We start from the raw sequence: 17,023 nt of genomic DNA, 5'->3' as shown, positions 1-17,023 counted from the left end.
CCCGAGTCTTGGGTAAATGACCACATGAGGTACGTTAACAACAAAGTTCTCTATCCAAGCAGAAATATCCTGCCATAACCCAGCAGTCCAGGTGGGTTTATCTCTTCTCTGCCCGTTGACCTACTTCAGTTTCAATGCCCCCCACCATCCCCCCCAACCAAAGCATTTGCCTCCATCTATGACTCTGTACAGAGATAATGTATTGGCCATTTTCCCTTTCAGCAATGTCTAAAGCCAGCTGGATAGCTTTCACCAGCAGCTTTCACCTGTGAAAACTGACTAGATTTACCTTGTCATCAGCAGTTTCTGCAATGTGTATGGGACTCCACACAGCAGCTTTCCACCTTTGATATTTTCCCAAAATATGACAGGACTCACCAGGGCACATTGCTTTTCATTTTCTGGTATTTCATTTACAATGGGGTTTCGTCAGCACAGACTGTCCTTTTCAGACAATATTCCAAAATCTTTGCCTTCTGGCCAGTCAGTGATCACTTCCAAAATTCCTGGGCCACTGGGGTTTCCTATTCAAGCACATTGTATCATTGGTGTGCCCCACTTATTCCACGGAGCACCAGTGGCATGATATGTAGAACGGACTCTCCCTTTGAATACCCTGCTGAGCACTGGCAGTCAGGGTGCCAAGAGGAGCTGTGCTTCAATACAAATAATGTCTGAAGCAGCTCAAACTCCTTCATATGATGCCAATATTTATTTTTCAGTTGGAGTATAGCCAGCCTTGAATCTTCAGTGTCCCTGATGCCAAAAGCCTAAGAGTCAACCCTGAGCCTTCCCTGGATGCTTTTTGCAAATGTCTTCAAGTAGGACTATTCTCCCCAGCTGCAGCACAATTTCAACACCCTGTGCTGCTCAGAGCAGCCTGACGGCTGCTGTATGTACTATTTCCTTTTCAATTTGTTCAAAGAGCTGTGATTGTTCAGGGCCCAAATGAAATAAATATTCTTCCAGGTAAGTGGATAGAATGGTCTTTGTATCAGGCTATAATTTGGAATAAATATTCTCCAAAAACCTCAAATGCCTAATACAGCTTGTATCTCCCTTTTGCTAATTGGTGGAGACCTAGCTGTTATTTTGTTGATCACATTCATTGGGATACAATGACATCCATCTTGCCACTTTATTCCTAATAATTGGATCTCCTGTGTAAGTCACTTGATCTTATTTTGATTTATGGCGAAATTGACTTTCAGAAGATTTAGACAATTTTCTTCTCCTTCTCAAAAACTTTGTCTGCCGTGTTTCCCCATAGGATGAAGTCATCAATGTATTACAGGAGTTCCTGTTCTAGTACAGTCTGGTTAAGTCCACGGAAAATGATAGGTCTGGATTTCTCTAGGGCAGGTGTACTGGATGCCCCTCCAAGTGAAAGCAAATTGTGACCTGCACTCTGCTGTCAAAGGGATTGAGAAAAACATGCTAGCAATATTGATTGTGTCAGACCATTTGGCTGCCTTTGATACAAACTGCCTCCAGCTCAAATTGAAGCTCTAGCCTGTCTGGCATGGCAGCACTTAGCAGCAGCATGCCTTTGTTCAAGGTACTATAATCTACTGTTGGCCTCCACTCTCAATCAGATTTTTGCAGTGGCCATGTGAAACTATTACAGGGTGAGTGAGTCCTGCTGATCCCTCCAGGGCTTTTCAGCTGAGCAATCAGCTTATACATGGGAATCAGGGGGTCTTGGATGGTGTGATATAGTGTGAGATGGTTAACATCTCATTTATGAGTTCTTCCTCTTCTTCCTCCTCAGTCTGCAGCCACCTCTCTTCCTCCTCTTGTTCTCATAATGGCCCTGCTTTGGATCAGTCTTCTTCCTGCTGCTGACTCTTAGAAGAGGTTCCTTCATCCCTTACTAAAGCAGCTGACTTATACTTCCAGTATTTCTTCTTGTGAAGATGTTATCAGTACTGGTGGGCCCTTTGGTTCAGATGCAGTGTCTGTCACTGGGACTGGGGTAGCCAAAGTGCCTGACATTTTGTCATCAGATCCAAAGATCGTATTCCCTTGAGGACACTGAATAGTGTTGAGCAGGACTTGCTAGGCATGGGCCAGGCCCCAGCATGTTGCAGTGATTTGTTTCTCTCTGGAATTACCAGGTTGGCAGCATACTTCTTCCAAATACTGCACTAGTTTTTCAGGATTTTGAGCTTGTTCGGGGGTGAAATTCCAAAATATTTGAGATGCCCATTGTCATACATACTTGCCTGTACTATCCCACACATGCTGACACTATATATGCTCAGGCTCAGGACAGTTATCTGGGTGGTATCCTTAAATAGTTAAGTCTAAAGAAGATCTGAAATACAATCAGGAGACAGCAATAAGAACATACTGGTTTGAACATCCTGACTATATTCAGAATTCTCAAGAGCTATTGTAATTACTCTGGAGGAGAAGGGGAAGATGTGGGAACTATATGCCCCACAGATTGGCTCTAGGAGGAAAGACAAAGGATGTAATTAGGAATAGTTTCCAATAGATGGCTCTAGAAGTATGAAGAAGATAACAATACTTGATTACAAATAAATTAGTCTCATGACCATCAGTTTTATCATATCATAAACCAGTGTTACAAAGTATGACAACATGATAACCTTAGCCCAGCCCCCAGAGGTGATAAACAGCACAACAGGAAATACTCAGAGCAAGTCAGATGTTACATAATCCAACCCCGAGAACAGAGACTCTCAACTCTGAGAGTAAATAAATCAACATCAGGATTAGCTATTATTTACACTAATATAATGAATGCTTAAAAGAAATTTGTTTTAATGTACTCTAGTCAGATTTGTCATTATCTCAACCCTTCAAGCCCCCCATGTTGGGCACCAAAAAGGGCTGTTGTGGTTTAACCCAGCAGGCAGTTAAACCCTGCACAACTGCTCACACACCTCACCACCAAGAGGGTTTTTGGGGAGAACTGGTAGAAAAAAAGCAAAATTTTTGGATTGAGAAAAAGACAGTTCAAAAGCACAGAAAAGGAAGGTGGAAATATCAATAATAACAACAACAGAATTAGATTACACAAAATAAGTGACATGCAACACAATTGCTCAACACCTGCAGAACAATGCCCAGACAGACTGTTTATAAGCAGTGGCCCCCAACCATCTTTCTCCCTAGTATATACTGAGCCTGATGTCATGTGGTGTGGAACATTCCTTAGGCCAGCTGGGGTCACCTGTCCCAGCTGTGTCTCCTCTCAGTTTCTTGTGTCCCCAGTCTCCTTGATGATGGAATGTGGTGCAAGAAGCCGAGAAGTCCTTGGCTTTGCATAAACTCCACTTACCAAGAACTATAACAGCAGCGTGTAACCAACATTATTCACACTCTGAATCCAAACACACATATTAGGAAGGAAATTAGTTCTATTATAGCAAAAAAATTATATAAACCTATATATAACAGGTACACAACTCTAAATGGCATCTATCCAATGAAGGGGAAAGTCAGATAATACCTTCCCACAATCCAGGGGCCTTGCCCATGGAGAAGTCCTGGATGCTGTCCTCTACTTGGCTTCCCACGTTTCCTTACCCTTCAGAGGACAGGAGAACCCTCCCCAAAAGGTCCTGTATCCAGGCAATGCCAAGCCACAGTGCACCATCATGCCTCTGTTACCACCACACCTTACTTCAAACAGCCTCAGCTCCTACATCATAGCTCCTTGCTCAACACTTCAGCCCATCAGTCATGCAAACCACAAACAGAAATGCTCCATAAGCTCCTTGGACATCATTTTCTTCATGAGTAGATGGACTTGCTTCACAGCCACACAGAGCTTACCTCTATCCTACTGCATTTTCCCTTGTTCCCTTTCACTGTGCTGTCTTTTGCCCTATGCTCAAGCAGATGACACATTATAGGCATTATATTCTGAAACCTCCTCTAAGTCAAAAGGTCCTGTGTAAGTCCTCTGAACCTCTCCTTCTCTTGGCTGAACATATCCACTCTCCTCATCCCATCCACACAGAGAAACCTTTCCATTCCTTGAGATTCTTGGTGGCCCTCCAGAGATTGCTCTTTGACTGTTTTTCTGCATAGAAGATCTCAAAATGGGACACAATACTTTAGATTACATTTGATGTCTATCAAGCAAAGAGGGAGAAACCTCTGTTAAATTGCCCACGCTGACCCGGATGTCATCTTATTCTTTGCATTCTGAATATACTGTGAGTACCCACAGGTCCTGGCAAAGGGCTGTGTGTTCAAGCAAGGGGGAATGAAAAGCACTGGAGAATGTGGGCATCGATCCCGCTACCTCTCACATGCTAAGCGAGCGCTCTACCACTTGAGCTAATTCCCCACCCTGCAACCTCTGCAAAAGGTTCTCTCCCCTCCCAGGGACCCAGCCCTGACCCAGGCTGCCCTGCACCCAAAGCCTGCACCTCCCATTCATATCACTGTCACACCATCAACAACTCAGCTGATCATGTTCCTGCTGGTTGTGAGTCCAGACAACACCAGTGCTCAAAATCACAATTTTCTCACCAGGGTTCACCCAAAAATGCCTTGGCACAGTACTTGGATAAGTATCTTCCCAACCTCAGGCAAGAGCTCATGACTGAGCAGCTCATTATGGGGAACCCTCTGGGCAGGACCAAAAGGCAACGGAATGAAAAGCACTGGAGAATGCGGGCATCGATCCCACTACCTCTCACATGCTAAGCGAGCGCTCTACCACTTGAGCTAATTCCCCACCCTGCAGCCACTGCCTGAGGTCCTCTCCCCTCCCAGGCACCCAGCCCTGACCCGGGGTGCCCTGCACCCAAAGCCTGAGCCCCCCTAATCAACTTCACTTTCACACTACCACCACCCACTCACTTCCCCCACTCACTTCCCTGTTAGGGGTGACTGCAGAGAACTCCAGGGCTCAGAACCACTGCCTGTCACCAAGCATTCACCCAAAAATGCCTTGGCTCGTCCTCTTCCCAAAGTCAGACAATGGCTCATGGCTGAGCAGCTCATTCTGGGGGTGCCCAGCGGGGAGCAGTGCCAGTTCCGGATGTGTGCCAGAGGCAAAAGGTGACTCCTTCGAGCCGGAGTTGAACCAGCGACCTAAGGATGGCTGTGCAAGGAAGCCTACAGTCCTCCGCTCTACCAGCTGAGCTATCGAAGGAATTGTAGGGACATGCCTGGGACCTCGCCCAGCACACACTCAGACAGCCATTCAGCTTCCATACCACATCACATATACCTGCATGACACTGCCCAGGAGGAAAAAAAACCACTTGCCTTAGGCCCACATTGCCCAGAACATCTCATGTCCGCAACACCAAACCAGGGCAGACCCAGCCATGGTGGCTCATCCCAGATAAGAAATCAGAGCAGATGTCATCACCAGGCACTGCAAGTATGGAAGTCAGTGCAGAGATCAGAATGATGATCATTTGTCCAGTGAATGCCAGGCAGGTCCAGACTGACAAGAGAAGGTTGAGGTCAAGCAAGAGCTTCCGTCTGCACATCAGTGTATGCATCAATAGTCTTTGTGGCTGGATGTATCCAAAGTTATGGCCCTAATTTAGCTAGTGATCAAGACTCCCATGGTGTAGCATGAAAAGAGAGATTAATGTAAAGAGAGCTCCTGGACCCATGAGTGGAGATGGAGTTCCTACATGAGGTCAGTTCAGGGCCTTTCAGATGTACTAGGGCAGGCAGCACCCCAACAGATGTGATGTGTATCCATGGAAGGGAGCGTACAGCCCTTCATTCCACCAGCAGAGCTGTGGAGGGACCCAAACAAGCTCTTCCTCTGTTGTTGTAGTGTGTTTCGTATGCTTTAGCACAGTTAAGTTGTAAATTGGTTTGGTCCATGTACTCCTTTGTTTGTAGTGGTTCTGCTCTGGTTCTCTCTCTCCTCGCTTGCCCTGTCAGTCCATTTTTCTCCTCCCTGTTCCCCTTGGCAACCTATGTATCTGTTCCTTAGTCCCTCCCTGGTGTCCTGTCCATCACTTGGCGGCCCATCCTTTTCCTCTAGAACCTTCCAGCCAGGGCATCGAGTGATTGGTTCAGGGGCCAGGGCTCCTCCCTAGGCTTTTCCCTATTGGCTATTCTGCTATATCAGTCACCCTCTCCCCACTCCCACCCTCTCACTGATGAGTTGAAGACCAGACTCCACCTCTGTATCCTCCCCTCTTTAAAGGTTGGTGCCAGGGGCAAGTTTGGGTTTTCCAGGGGTCAGTTCCCTTGAAGCCAGTGTATCTGGGTTGCACTACAGGTGAAGTCCATCTTTTTGTCTGCTGTTGGGTAGCAGCCCTTTCTTTGTGCATCCTCATCTCTCAAGGCGAAAGCCTTAGGTGCTCTTCTGACCAGAGCAAGGAACAGGAGAGTGCCCCAGTGCTGCTGGTGGTGCTGGCCACAGCTAGCAAGGATGTCCCAAAGAGGCAGTCACTTTCCCCTTCGAGACCAGCCGCCGCTGCACTCTTGTGACAGAGCAGTCAAAGCAATCAGCTTGGATGAGGCCTCAGGACACCTCTTGTGCAATCTCCCACAGCAGCCCAAGGTCAAGGATCACTGCAGCTGACTCAAGGGTTCAGCCATTTATATTACATCAATCTCTAAGCATGGAATGCACAATGCTCCGGGACACCCTTCTTCTCCTGCCTGACCTGAGGAGGGAAAAAATGGAATCTCTCTTGCTTCAGTTGTGGTCCACTGCCTTATTTTTCTTCCCACCACCATAGTAAAAGGTCTAGCACTTGAATCGATAACCTCCTGAGAGACGTGTGAAACCTTCTGCTTAGCTCACCCAAAGCCTGCAGTTTGTGACCGTCCGTCTTTTCCGTATTATAATAGAATATTTTGGGTTGAAAAGAACCTTTAAAGTTCATGTTGTTCAACTTTCCTGCTGCGGACAAGAGCCTCTTCCACTAGATCAGGTAGCTTAAAAGCCCCTCCAGGCAGACATGAACTTTTGCAGGGATAGGGTATCTTCAAGTTCTCTGGGTAACCTTTTCCAATGCCTCACCACTGTCGTCATATTGAATTTCTTTTAACATAATCTAAATCTACCCTGTTTTGTTTAAAAGCATTTCTGCTTGTTCTTTCACCATAAGGTCTGCTAAAAACTATTTTTGTCTTTCTTACAAGTCTTCTTTATCAATTGAAGGGTTGCTATTAGGTTTCCCTGGAGCCTTCTCTTCTCCAGGCTGAACAGTCTCAACTCTCTTGGTCTGTCTTAACGGAAAAGATACTTAATCCTCGATCAGTCTTGTGTCCCTACTCCGGACCAGCTCTAAACATGTCTATTTTATGCTGGGGAACACATGGGTGGACACGGCACTCCAGGTGTGGGCTCACAAGAAGGTGATAGAGGAGCAGAACAACCTCCCTCCACCTGCTGGCCATGCTACTTTTGATGTAGTCCACCATATGACTGATTTTCTGGGCTACAAAGGTACATTGCCAGCTCATGTCATGTTTTTCATCCACCAGCACCCCCAAGTCCTTCTCCAACTGTTGCTCTCAATCCATTCCTCTCTCAGCATGTACTGATACTGTTGATTGCCCTGACCCAGATGCAGGAGTTTGCACCAGGCTTGTTTAACCTAATGAAGTTCACATGGACCCACTCTTTGAGCTTTTTGAGATCCCTCTGGATGGAATATCTTTCCTTAAGCATATAAACTGCATTGATTCCTTTGTCATCTGTAAAGTTGCTGAGGGTGCACTCAATGCCACTCACAATGGCATCATTAATGAAGGTATTAAATAATATTGGTCCCAATACAGACCATGAGGGACACCACTTGATACTTGTTTCCACTTGGATATTGAGCTGTTGACTACAGTTCTTTGGATGTGGCCATCCAACCCATTCCTTATTTACTGAACAGTCCATCCACCCAAATCCTGTGTCTCCTATTTAGTGACAAGGATGTTGTGTGGGATGATGTCAAAGGCTTTAGCAAAGTCTAGGTAGATGACATCCAGCTCATTTCTTGTTCACTGAGGCAATCAGTCTATTGTCGGAGGCCACCAGATTAGTCAGTCATGATTTTGCGCTCGGTGAAGCCATTTTGGCTGTCTCTAAACACCTCCCTGTCTTCATAGGTCCAGACGTATATTCCAGGAGGATCTGTTCTATGATGTTAGCAGGGCGACTCTTAACTGCTTGGTGATTCCCTGAGTCATTCTTTTTACCGTACTTAAAAATTAGTTTGATATTTTGCTCGTTTCAATAACAGCGGACTTCACTTGAGTAGGCATAAAGGTGGGCAAGGATATTGATCTAATCCCAAGTAAATAGGAAGGTGCAGATAGCCCAGTCTACAGCCCTTGCTCCTGCTGGTACAGCTCCAGTTCCTGTAGTTATCTGTGCAGCCAGCTACAAATAGCTCCTAATAACACCAGTGGGAAGAGGGATGCCTGATAAAGGGCCCTGTTTCCACTCAAGGAGGAATGAAAAACACTGGAGAATGTGGGCATCGATCCCACTACCTCTCACATGCTAAGCGAGCGCTCTACCACTTGAGCTAATTCCCCACCCTGTGGCCTCTGCAAAAGGTCCTCTCCCCTCCCAGGCACCCAGCCCTGACCCAGGCTGCCCTGCACCCAAAGCCTGCACCTCCCATTCATATCACTGTCACACCATCAACAACTCAGCTGATCATGTTCCTGCTGGTTGTGAGTCCAGACAACACCAGTGCTCAAAATCACAATTTTCTCACCAGGGTTCACCCAAAAATGCCTTGGCTGGTCAACTTCCCAAGATCAGACAAGAGCTCAAGGCTGGACAGACCTTTGAAGGGGAGCCCCTTGGGCAGGACCAAAAGGCAGTGGTGCCAGTTCTGGATGTGTGCCAGAGGCAAAAGGTGACTCCTTCGAGCCGGAGGGAGCCTACAGTCCTCCGCTCTACCAGCTGAGCTATCGAAGGAAGCATGGGCACATTCCCCAAGGGACCTCACCTTGTTCACACCCAGCACTTTTGCCAAGCCACAGTGCACCATCATGCCTCTCTTTCCACACCTTGCTTCAAACAGCCTCAGCTGAGACATCACAGAACCTTGTTCAACCCATCAGTCATGCAAACCACAGAAATGCTCCATAACTTCTTTGGACATCATCTTCTTCAGATGAACTTTTTCATAGCCACACAGAGCTTACCTTTATCCTGCTGCATTTTCCTTTGATTCCCTTTCACTGTGCTGTCTTTTGCTCTCTGCTCAAGCATAAGACAAAACAAAGTGACAGCTATTCTTCTGTTCCAGTGTTGGAACATCATGTGTAAGTCTGTTGAACATCTCTTTTTGTAAACTGAAAGCACCTACTCTCCTGCTCAGTCTGTCTTTAAAGAGAATTCCTTGAGTTCCTTGGTGGCTCTCCGCTGAGGTTGCTCTATTCCATAGATGTCCTTTTCCGCACTTCGCTTAATGCTTGAGAACTGACAGGCAAAGAGGAAGAAGATCAATTCTTCTGCCAAACTGCCCATGGGAGTCTTGATACAACCCTGGATGTCATCCTCCTCTGTAAATCCAGGGCACACCTTGTATCTTCCCACAGCCCCCAGTGAACAGACAGATTCCTGGCAAAGGGCCCTGTGTCCAGGCAAAGGGAATGAAAAGCATTGGAGAATGCGGGCATCGATCCCACTACCTCTCACATGCTAAGCGAGCGCTCTACCACTTGAGCTAATTCCCCACCCTGCAACCTCTGCAAAAGGTTCTCTCCCCTCCCAGGGACCCAGCCCTGACCCAGGCTGCCCTGCACCCAAAACCTGCACCACCCATTCATATCACTCTCATACCACCAACCCACCCACTCACAGTCCTGCTGGACATGACTGTGGACCGCACCCATGGTCAGAACCACCATCCCCTGCCCAAGGATTCACCAAAAACTGCCTTGGCTGGTTATCTCCCACAACTCAGACAAGAGCTCACAACTGGGCACTCATTCTGGGGAGTCCCCTGGGCAGGAGCAGAAAAAGGCAGTGCCAGTTCCAGATGTGTGCCAGAGGCAAAAGGTGACTCCTTTGAGCCAGAGTTGAACCAATAACCTAAGGATGGCCATGCAAGGGAGCCTGCAGTCCTCTGCTCTACCAGCTGAGCTATTGAAGGAAGCATAGGGATGTTCTGCTCACATCCTCTGATACTTTACCATGTTGTCATATCTGGCCCCGTGGAGCATACTTACCTGTCTTCAAAATATTCTTTTCTTCATTCAAAATCATCCTCATCAGACCCACTCCTGTGTCAGAGTCTGGCCTGATCTCGCTTTTCAGCCTTAGCTTGCAGCTGACAGAGGTCTTGAGTTTATTTCAATAAACTGACTTCATTTCCATAAGTGTCTTACCCATCCAAGGCACACTTACCCATCTTGTGGGATTGCTGTTTACCTGTTTGTTGTCACTTTTCTCTCCCAAACTTGCTTGCTGCTGTGGAGAAGTGCAGTGGGCAGTGATCCTAAGGCGGTGAAGGAGAAAGCCATTCACCATAAGAAAAGTATGAACGGACATAAACCCCTGGTTTTGGTAGCCTACAAACTCCTTTGTTCATTTCACTCTCTACTTTTTTGTCTTTTTCTTTGTCATAATGAACACTACCTATTACATAACTGGAAATGACACTTTTTCCAGGAGCCCACAGGTACCCACAGTACCATATAGCTAGTACTTTGTGTTATGTCACATAGCTCTTGTCCTTACTTTTATTGTTCCTTGGGTTGGACCTAACAGAGTCTTTTGTCTCACTCATATGAATTGCACTGCTAATATCTAGATATTTTTCCCATTGCTAAATCCTTTTCAGTTAGTATATGTCATCTCAGTGATCAGAGAGTTGTTTTGGTAATGTACTCTTTTTAGTGAGAACATTTGTCCCAAAATCAAAATAAAAACACACATTATCTTTTGTTAATTGCTGAAAGTAATCCTGTTAGTAGTCTGAAACAATACTAGGTAAAGTGAGAATGCGACTAATGTGCTTCATCTTTTTAAAACTACATTCTGTTCAAATTCTTATTTTCTATAAGATTGTTTGGGATGTAGGTAAGCCAGAAGATGTCTTTGGGTCTTTGGGAAAAGAAAGAAAGGCTGGGAATTGATTGTGTGATGCCTGCAAACATACGTGGGTTTTTGAAAGTAATACTTCTCCTTTTTATTTTTTTTTTCTTTTGTCTTTTTCTAATTGTTGGGGCTTGTTTTCAGATAAGAAAAGGGATAGATTGCATAATTTACTTAAATACTTGGATGACACATAATACATTAGTCATGCAAGACTTAGCTTGTTTTTTCAGTTCTTATATTTAATATTTTATTGTGTTTAAGGTACATGTTAAACATGTTAAACTTTGTGTTTAAGGTGCAATATGCACGGTGTATTAAACATGACTGAACATGAACATATTCATGCTATTACACACATGTTTAAGGAGTTATTTATGACCTATGATTCTGTGACTTGGGTGCAGGAGAATTGAAGACATCGTTGGTGAAGCTGTTCCCAGGCTGATATCAGTCTTGATATTGGCAGAATGTCTTCCAGGCAGGAACTGTCATCAGGAACCAAGCAGTTACTCTTTACTGGAGGAGTAACCTATACTGGGACTACAGAAGGAAATCAAGTAGGACTCTACTTTGAGGTTAAATTTGTTAGAGGAAGTGTAGGCACACTGCCTTCACACCACAAATACTATTTTTGGTCATTGCAGTTATGGCTAACTCTCAAAATATTTGGAGAGAATATTCCCAAAATGAAACACAGCTTAGCTGTGATTGAAACAGTTTAAAACACTACTAAGTCACTTTTGATGCCACTAGAGGTCAGCACTAGTCATTAAATTAATGTCCTGGAGACTTTGCAAGCTCTTTACCGGGAGTGGTGATTTTTGAAAATATATACTTCTGTCTGTGCTTGTTTTGCAAGTGTGTGCAAGTGTGTGTTACCAGTGCTTCACAATGGTTGGAAGCAAACCCCTTTTTCTCGATCCTGTGTTTTCTCAGTGCTGTGAGCCGAGAGTCACACACTGCACTTTTCAAGCTGTACCTCTCCTCAAATGCCCCAGTGCTGATTGTGGTCCAGGGCAAAAAGCAGTGTCAAACCCTGACCTAGTAAAGGCTTCCATGGCACAAGCAGCCCAAACTAGCTGGCACTGCTCCACTCTCACACCACACAGGGATTACTGCATTTAGTTCTGGGCACCCCAAAATAAGGACAAGGACCTGTTGGAGCAAGTCCAGAGAAAGGACACGAGGATGACCAGAGAGATGGAGGCAGGCTGAGAGAATTGGTGTTGCTTGGCCTGGACAAGAGAAGACTCCAAGGAGACCTTAGAGCACCTTCCAGTACCTTAAGCAGTCCTGCAAGAGAGCTGGAGAGGAACTTTTTACCAGGACATGAAGTGATAGGACAAGGGGCAATGGCTTTAAACTAAAAAGGAGTATGCTTACATTAGATATCAGGAAGAAATTCTTTACTGTGAGGGTCACGAGGCACTGAAACAGCTTGCTCAGGAAAGTTGTGGATGCTCCATCCCTGGAAGCCTTCAAAGCCAAGCTGGATGGGGCTTTGACCAACCTGGCCTACTGGATGCTGTCCCTGCCCATGGCGGGGGGACAGACCTAGATGATCTTTAAGGTTTCTTCCAACCCTAACCACTCCATGATCCTGTGAAAATCACCATTCTGTGATGGTTCCTATGATGATCCTATGACAATCCCCTTTTACTGCTTTAAGGATTGTCGCAGAAGTGCAGCAGTGGGGAATTAGGCCAAAAGACAGGCACTCGAAACCAGGATTAACTCATTATGCTTTTCCACCTTGTGCTTCAAAAAGATGCTTCCCTTTCTATTGTAATTCCTAACTGTGCTCTCCATCATCACTGTCTGGGCTTCTGCAAACACAGACACTGTTTACAATGTTTTAATGTAGGTACTATTGATAGGCAATTGAACACAGAATTTCCTTTGCTATAAAGAAAATAATGTTGCCTGGATAAGCAGTGTGATCATCATGTTTTTAAACAGCATTTAAAAAATCTTTATCTTTGCTAAAACCTGCTAAATGATGCAAATGAGTTGGCAATCATAATGCAACAAATGCCTGTGATTTATTATCATGTTGCAATCTGTGCTTTCATCATATATCACTGTCTACTTTAACACAGTAGCTGACTAGGTATCAATACACAAAGTTCATTCTCAGTGTAATAGGCACACCTCTTTCACCAAAACTTTAATGTTTGGTTCCTTTGTGTCACTTTTCTTCCACTGAGTACATCAGAGCTGGAAAAAAGAAGGATTAACACACAGTTCAGAATTATTATAACTCTATGAAAATATTTTTTGTAAGTCAATGTTTTGTGTCTGTATACATGCACATATACAGATGACTTATTTTCCTTCTGTTTTTATTTTTGTTTCTCACATTTAAGAAAATTGGCTCTGAAGTATCATCCTGACAAGAATCCAGACAATCCAGAGGCTGCAGAAAAATTTAAAGAGATCAACAATGCTCATGCAACCCTGACTGACCTGTCCAAGCGAAACATATATGACAAGTATGGATCATTAGGGCTCTATGTGGCGGAACAGTTTGGTGAGGAAAATGTTAACACCTACTTCATGCTCTCAAGCTGGTGGGCAAAGGTAAGCTGTTATTCTCCTTTGGAAATCAAATGTTACAATGCACACTGCCAATTATATACACAAGAAACCCCCTGAAAAACATGATCTCTCTACAGGTTTAAGAAATAGTACCGTCTGACTCTAAACTAAAAACTTACTAAAACAAAATTATCTGGAAAATCGTCAGTGGCAGAATGTAACATAAACTCAGACTAGCACTAATATAGAAAGTTTTGTCTTTTTTTAACCCGGTATGTAATTATAGTACATGTTTTGTAACACTTTCAGACATTAATTAGAGTTGAATCTAGTGCTCCAGGTTAATTTTGACTTTCTTTTCTGTAATGACTAAATAAAAATGACTCATTATTCAAACACAAGAAGTCCCATTTATGTGACAACCAATTAATAAATTATTAAGGTACAAATTTAGCTTTCTTTTTTGCTATATATAGCACACAATATAAGTAAGCAATAATAATACATAACACTGTGATTATGGCATTACATATGTGCCTTGGTGATGGAGTGAGAGAAACGAACTCAAAGAAAAGGTTAGAAGAGTGGAATGGAGGAAGAGAGTAGGACAGGAAGAGAGTGATACACCAAAACCTTGCATATTGCTCAAGAAAAAACACATAATGGGTTGTTCTAGTCATGAAGGAGTTGGGTTCATTTGTTCCCTTATCACATTGGTGTCCTCTGATGTTTGCATATATCACATGCAAGTGTTTCTGCAAATACTGAAATGTTACAGATATGCAACAAACAGAATTGCAAATGTGCAAAATCTGCCTGTCTCCAGCCACAGCAGCACAGGAAAGCGCTCTGCTGGACTGTGACAGAATACACAGGAAGATGATCTGCACTGTTTGAGGCAAGCATGGCATGATAGTTTTTATCTGAGAACTGTGGAACACAGAATTCTCTGTTCAGCAAGGAACAGGCCAATGCTGCATTGCCCCACGTTCCCCTTTTAAGCTGGGAAGTCACTTGGGTACTTTGGGGGTCTTAGAAGCCATAATTTGACTTCTGAATCAGGATGAGGCAGAAGCTGCTCAAATGCAGAGCAGTGCATGAAACCAATGAATAAAGTACTGGTGTTTAAATTAAACTTGAGAAGGTGCTGCCCCTCAGAGGCTGTTGGAGGCTGCCTGCTTGCAGCTGCTGTAGCTGCCTCCTGCTGCAGGCTGGACACCCCACCAGAGCTGCTGTCGTCTCCCGATGGATCATTCCCCCTTGTCTTTGCTGTCCACCCTCTTCTTCTGCCTCTTTGCCACAGCTGGGTGGCCTCAGCACTGAGAGGGCAACAGTGTGGACTCCTTTAACAGTTTTTGGCAAAAAAGATTTTTCTTCACTGTTTTTTTTTTTAGCTTCTACTTTTCTTTTATTTGGTTATCTTTAATGGAGATTTTATGGAGTATAAAATCCTCTGGGGTCATATAATCAGGGACAGAAATAACCACTGTGGCTTTGACTCATAAAGAGAGCAGTGGGGAGTACAGAGAGAAGCTCATAAGTCCCTAACAACTAAAGGAGAAATGTGAGGATTGCTTCAAGCAAGCTGTATCCCAGAGGTGAGACAAGACATGCTGAAGAGCAGAGTAATCCCTGCTTCCTGGTTTTCAAGAATTTCGTACAAAAAAATCCAAAATACGTATATAGAATCATTTGAGGATTATCACAGGTGGTCTCTCTATGTCTCCCCTGACCCAAAAACCGTGTCACCCCCAAAGTATAAAGAGGCCACCAAGTGGTTTTGTTAGTTGTTTGGGATTTTTATTGCAAGATGAGCACTCACTATTTCTCGTTTGTTTTTTATTCATACACAAATGCTGGATCAATTTAAAATTTTTATACTGGTCATCATGATACTAGTTGAGTCTGAGGCATCATCTGCAGATGACCTCTGGACTCCTGATTTCCTCCATTCTGGTGGAGGACAGTAGGGACCACAGCCTTGGCTCGTTATCTCCCTCATTGACTGCACACATTCCTCTTCCCAGCACACTCATACTGGGAAAATCTGACGGTTGCAAGGAGTTTTATCATCAGCAGTAAGGAAACTCAAATGAAAGGAGAAATGAAAAATTAAGATTACTGTTCTTTTTAAGAGTGCTGGACTTTTTAGCAGGCATATTAAACTGGGAACTTACTGATATGGGTAATGGGAACTCAAATTGCTTCTCCACTGGCAGGCATAGAGGTTGTTTGTTTAACTGTTTTAACAAAAACCAATTCACCTTCTACTATGAAGACAGTTCATTGATAACATCAATTAACTGATTTTTGATTTAACAACCACAATCATATAAGCACAAGAAATGTTGAAACATTAAAGGTATCATGAATAAACTCAATGTGTTTTTCCCTCTATACACTTTCATTCTGTTTTATTTTTTCATTCTATACATCATGATGATTTATTCTCCATTATGGCATAAATAATAAACAGATAAATTTTTTTGGGAATTATGACACTGTTTCAGGTGTCCATTAGAGGAAAGCATTTTACAACAAAAAGTCTGAGTCCTCCTTTTCATTTAAAAGCACCTTTAAGATACATACTTATATTAATATTAGGCATATAAATAGTCTTGTTACCTTCAAAGATGCTCCAGCCAGCCCCCACTAACCTTAGCTCAGACATGCATACATAATATTATTTGCATAGCTCCATTGTCTGAGTTTGACAGTATCCTGACATTTGTGCTTTACTTTCTTCCTCAAGCAGCATATTGTCTTAGGAACATAACAAATAGTTAGCAAAAGACAGACTGGAAAACTGTCATGCTAAAGCCAGGCTGTGCCTCCAATCCATATATACCTGGTGGCCACAAAGCTGTGCTGGTTTTACCCACACATTCAGAGAATCATAGAATGGTTTGGTTTGGAAGGGATCTTAAAGATCATCCAGTTCCAAGTCCCCTGCCATGTGCAGAGAGACCTCCCACTAGACCAGGTTGCTCAGAGATCGATTCAACCTGGTCTTCAATACCTCCAGTGATGGGACACTCATGACTTCTCAGAACAACCTGTTCCAGTGCCTCACCACCCTCACAAAGAAGAAAGCCCTAAAAAACTTCTCAGAACAACCTGTTCCAGTGCCTCACCATCCTCACAAAGAAGAAAGCCCTAAACATTTAAATTTTCTGGCTCTGGACTTTTTCTAAGATCTCCAGTCTTGGCTCCGAGGCAATTGTCTTGGCTCTCCTGAATCCTCTGTGCTTTTTGCCGTGGGTACAAGAGTGATCGAAGGTGGGAACTTCTTGCTACCTGAGTCCCCAGATCAAGAAACCATAGTCCGAGGACTATAATTTGGGAGATGTCACCGGTGTGGTCCTGCACAGGCTAATGGGGAGAGAGAGAGACACCCACAATGGACAATTCAAATACTCTTATGGCTGAACCTTCACCTGGAAGAGCTTTTAACTTCTC

At 44.1% G+C, this 17,023-nt stretch overlaps 1 protein-coding gene and 2 non-coding genes across 3 annotated transcripts in view; 1 reads left to right on the top strand and 2 right to left on the bottom strand.

Annotated features, from left to right (window-relative positions):
* DNAJC5B (DnaJ heat shock protein family (Hsp40) member C5 beta) overlaps positions 1 to 17,023 on the top strand; it is a 35,159-nt gene that overhangs the window by 11,708 nt on the left and 6,428 nt on the right. The window contains exon 3 of the mRNA XM_039702972.1: positions 13,393 to 13,606. Coding sequence (XP_039558906.1) covers positions 13,393 to 13,606 — 214 coding nt within the window. The remainder of the gene's footprint in view (positions 1 to 13,392; positions 13,607 to 17,023) is intronic.
* On the bottom strand, positions 5,052 to 5,140 carry TRNAY-GUA. The gene is given in 2 exon segments: positions 5,052 to 5,087; positions 5,104 to 5,140. It is a non-coding gene; the product is annotated as a tRNA-Tyr (tRNA).
* On the bottom strand, positions 8,433 to 8,505 carry TRNAA-AGC. Its single transcript has one exon. It is a non-coding gene; the product is annotated as a tRNA-Ala (tRNA).

The sequence above is a fragment of the Passer montanus genome, unplaced genomic scaffold (genome assembly GCF_014805655.1).
Source record: "Passer montanus isolate IOZ18808 unplaced genomic scaffold, ASM1480565v1 scaffold16, whole genome shotgun sequence".
NCBI lineage: Eukaryota > Metazoa > Chordata > Aves > Passeriformes > Passeridae > Passer > Passer montanus.
The sequence above is the reverse complement of the archived record's forward strand: the minus strand, read 5'-3'. Positions and strand labels throughout refer to the sequence as shown.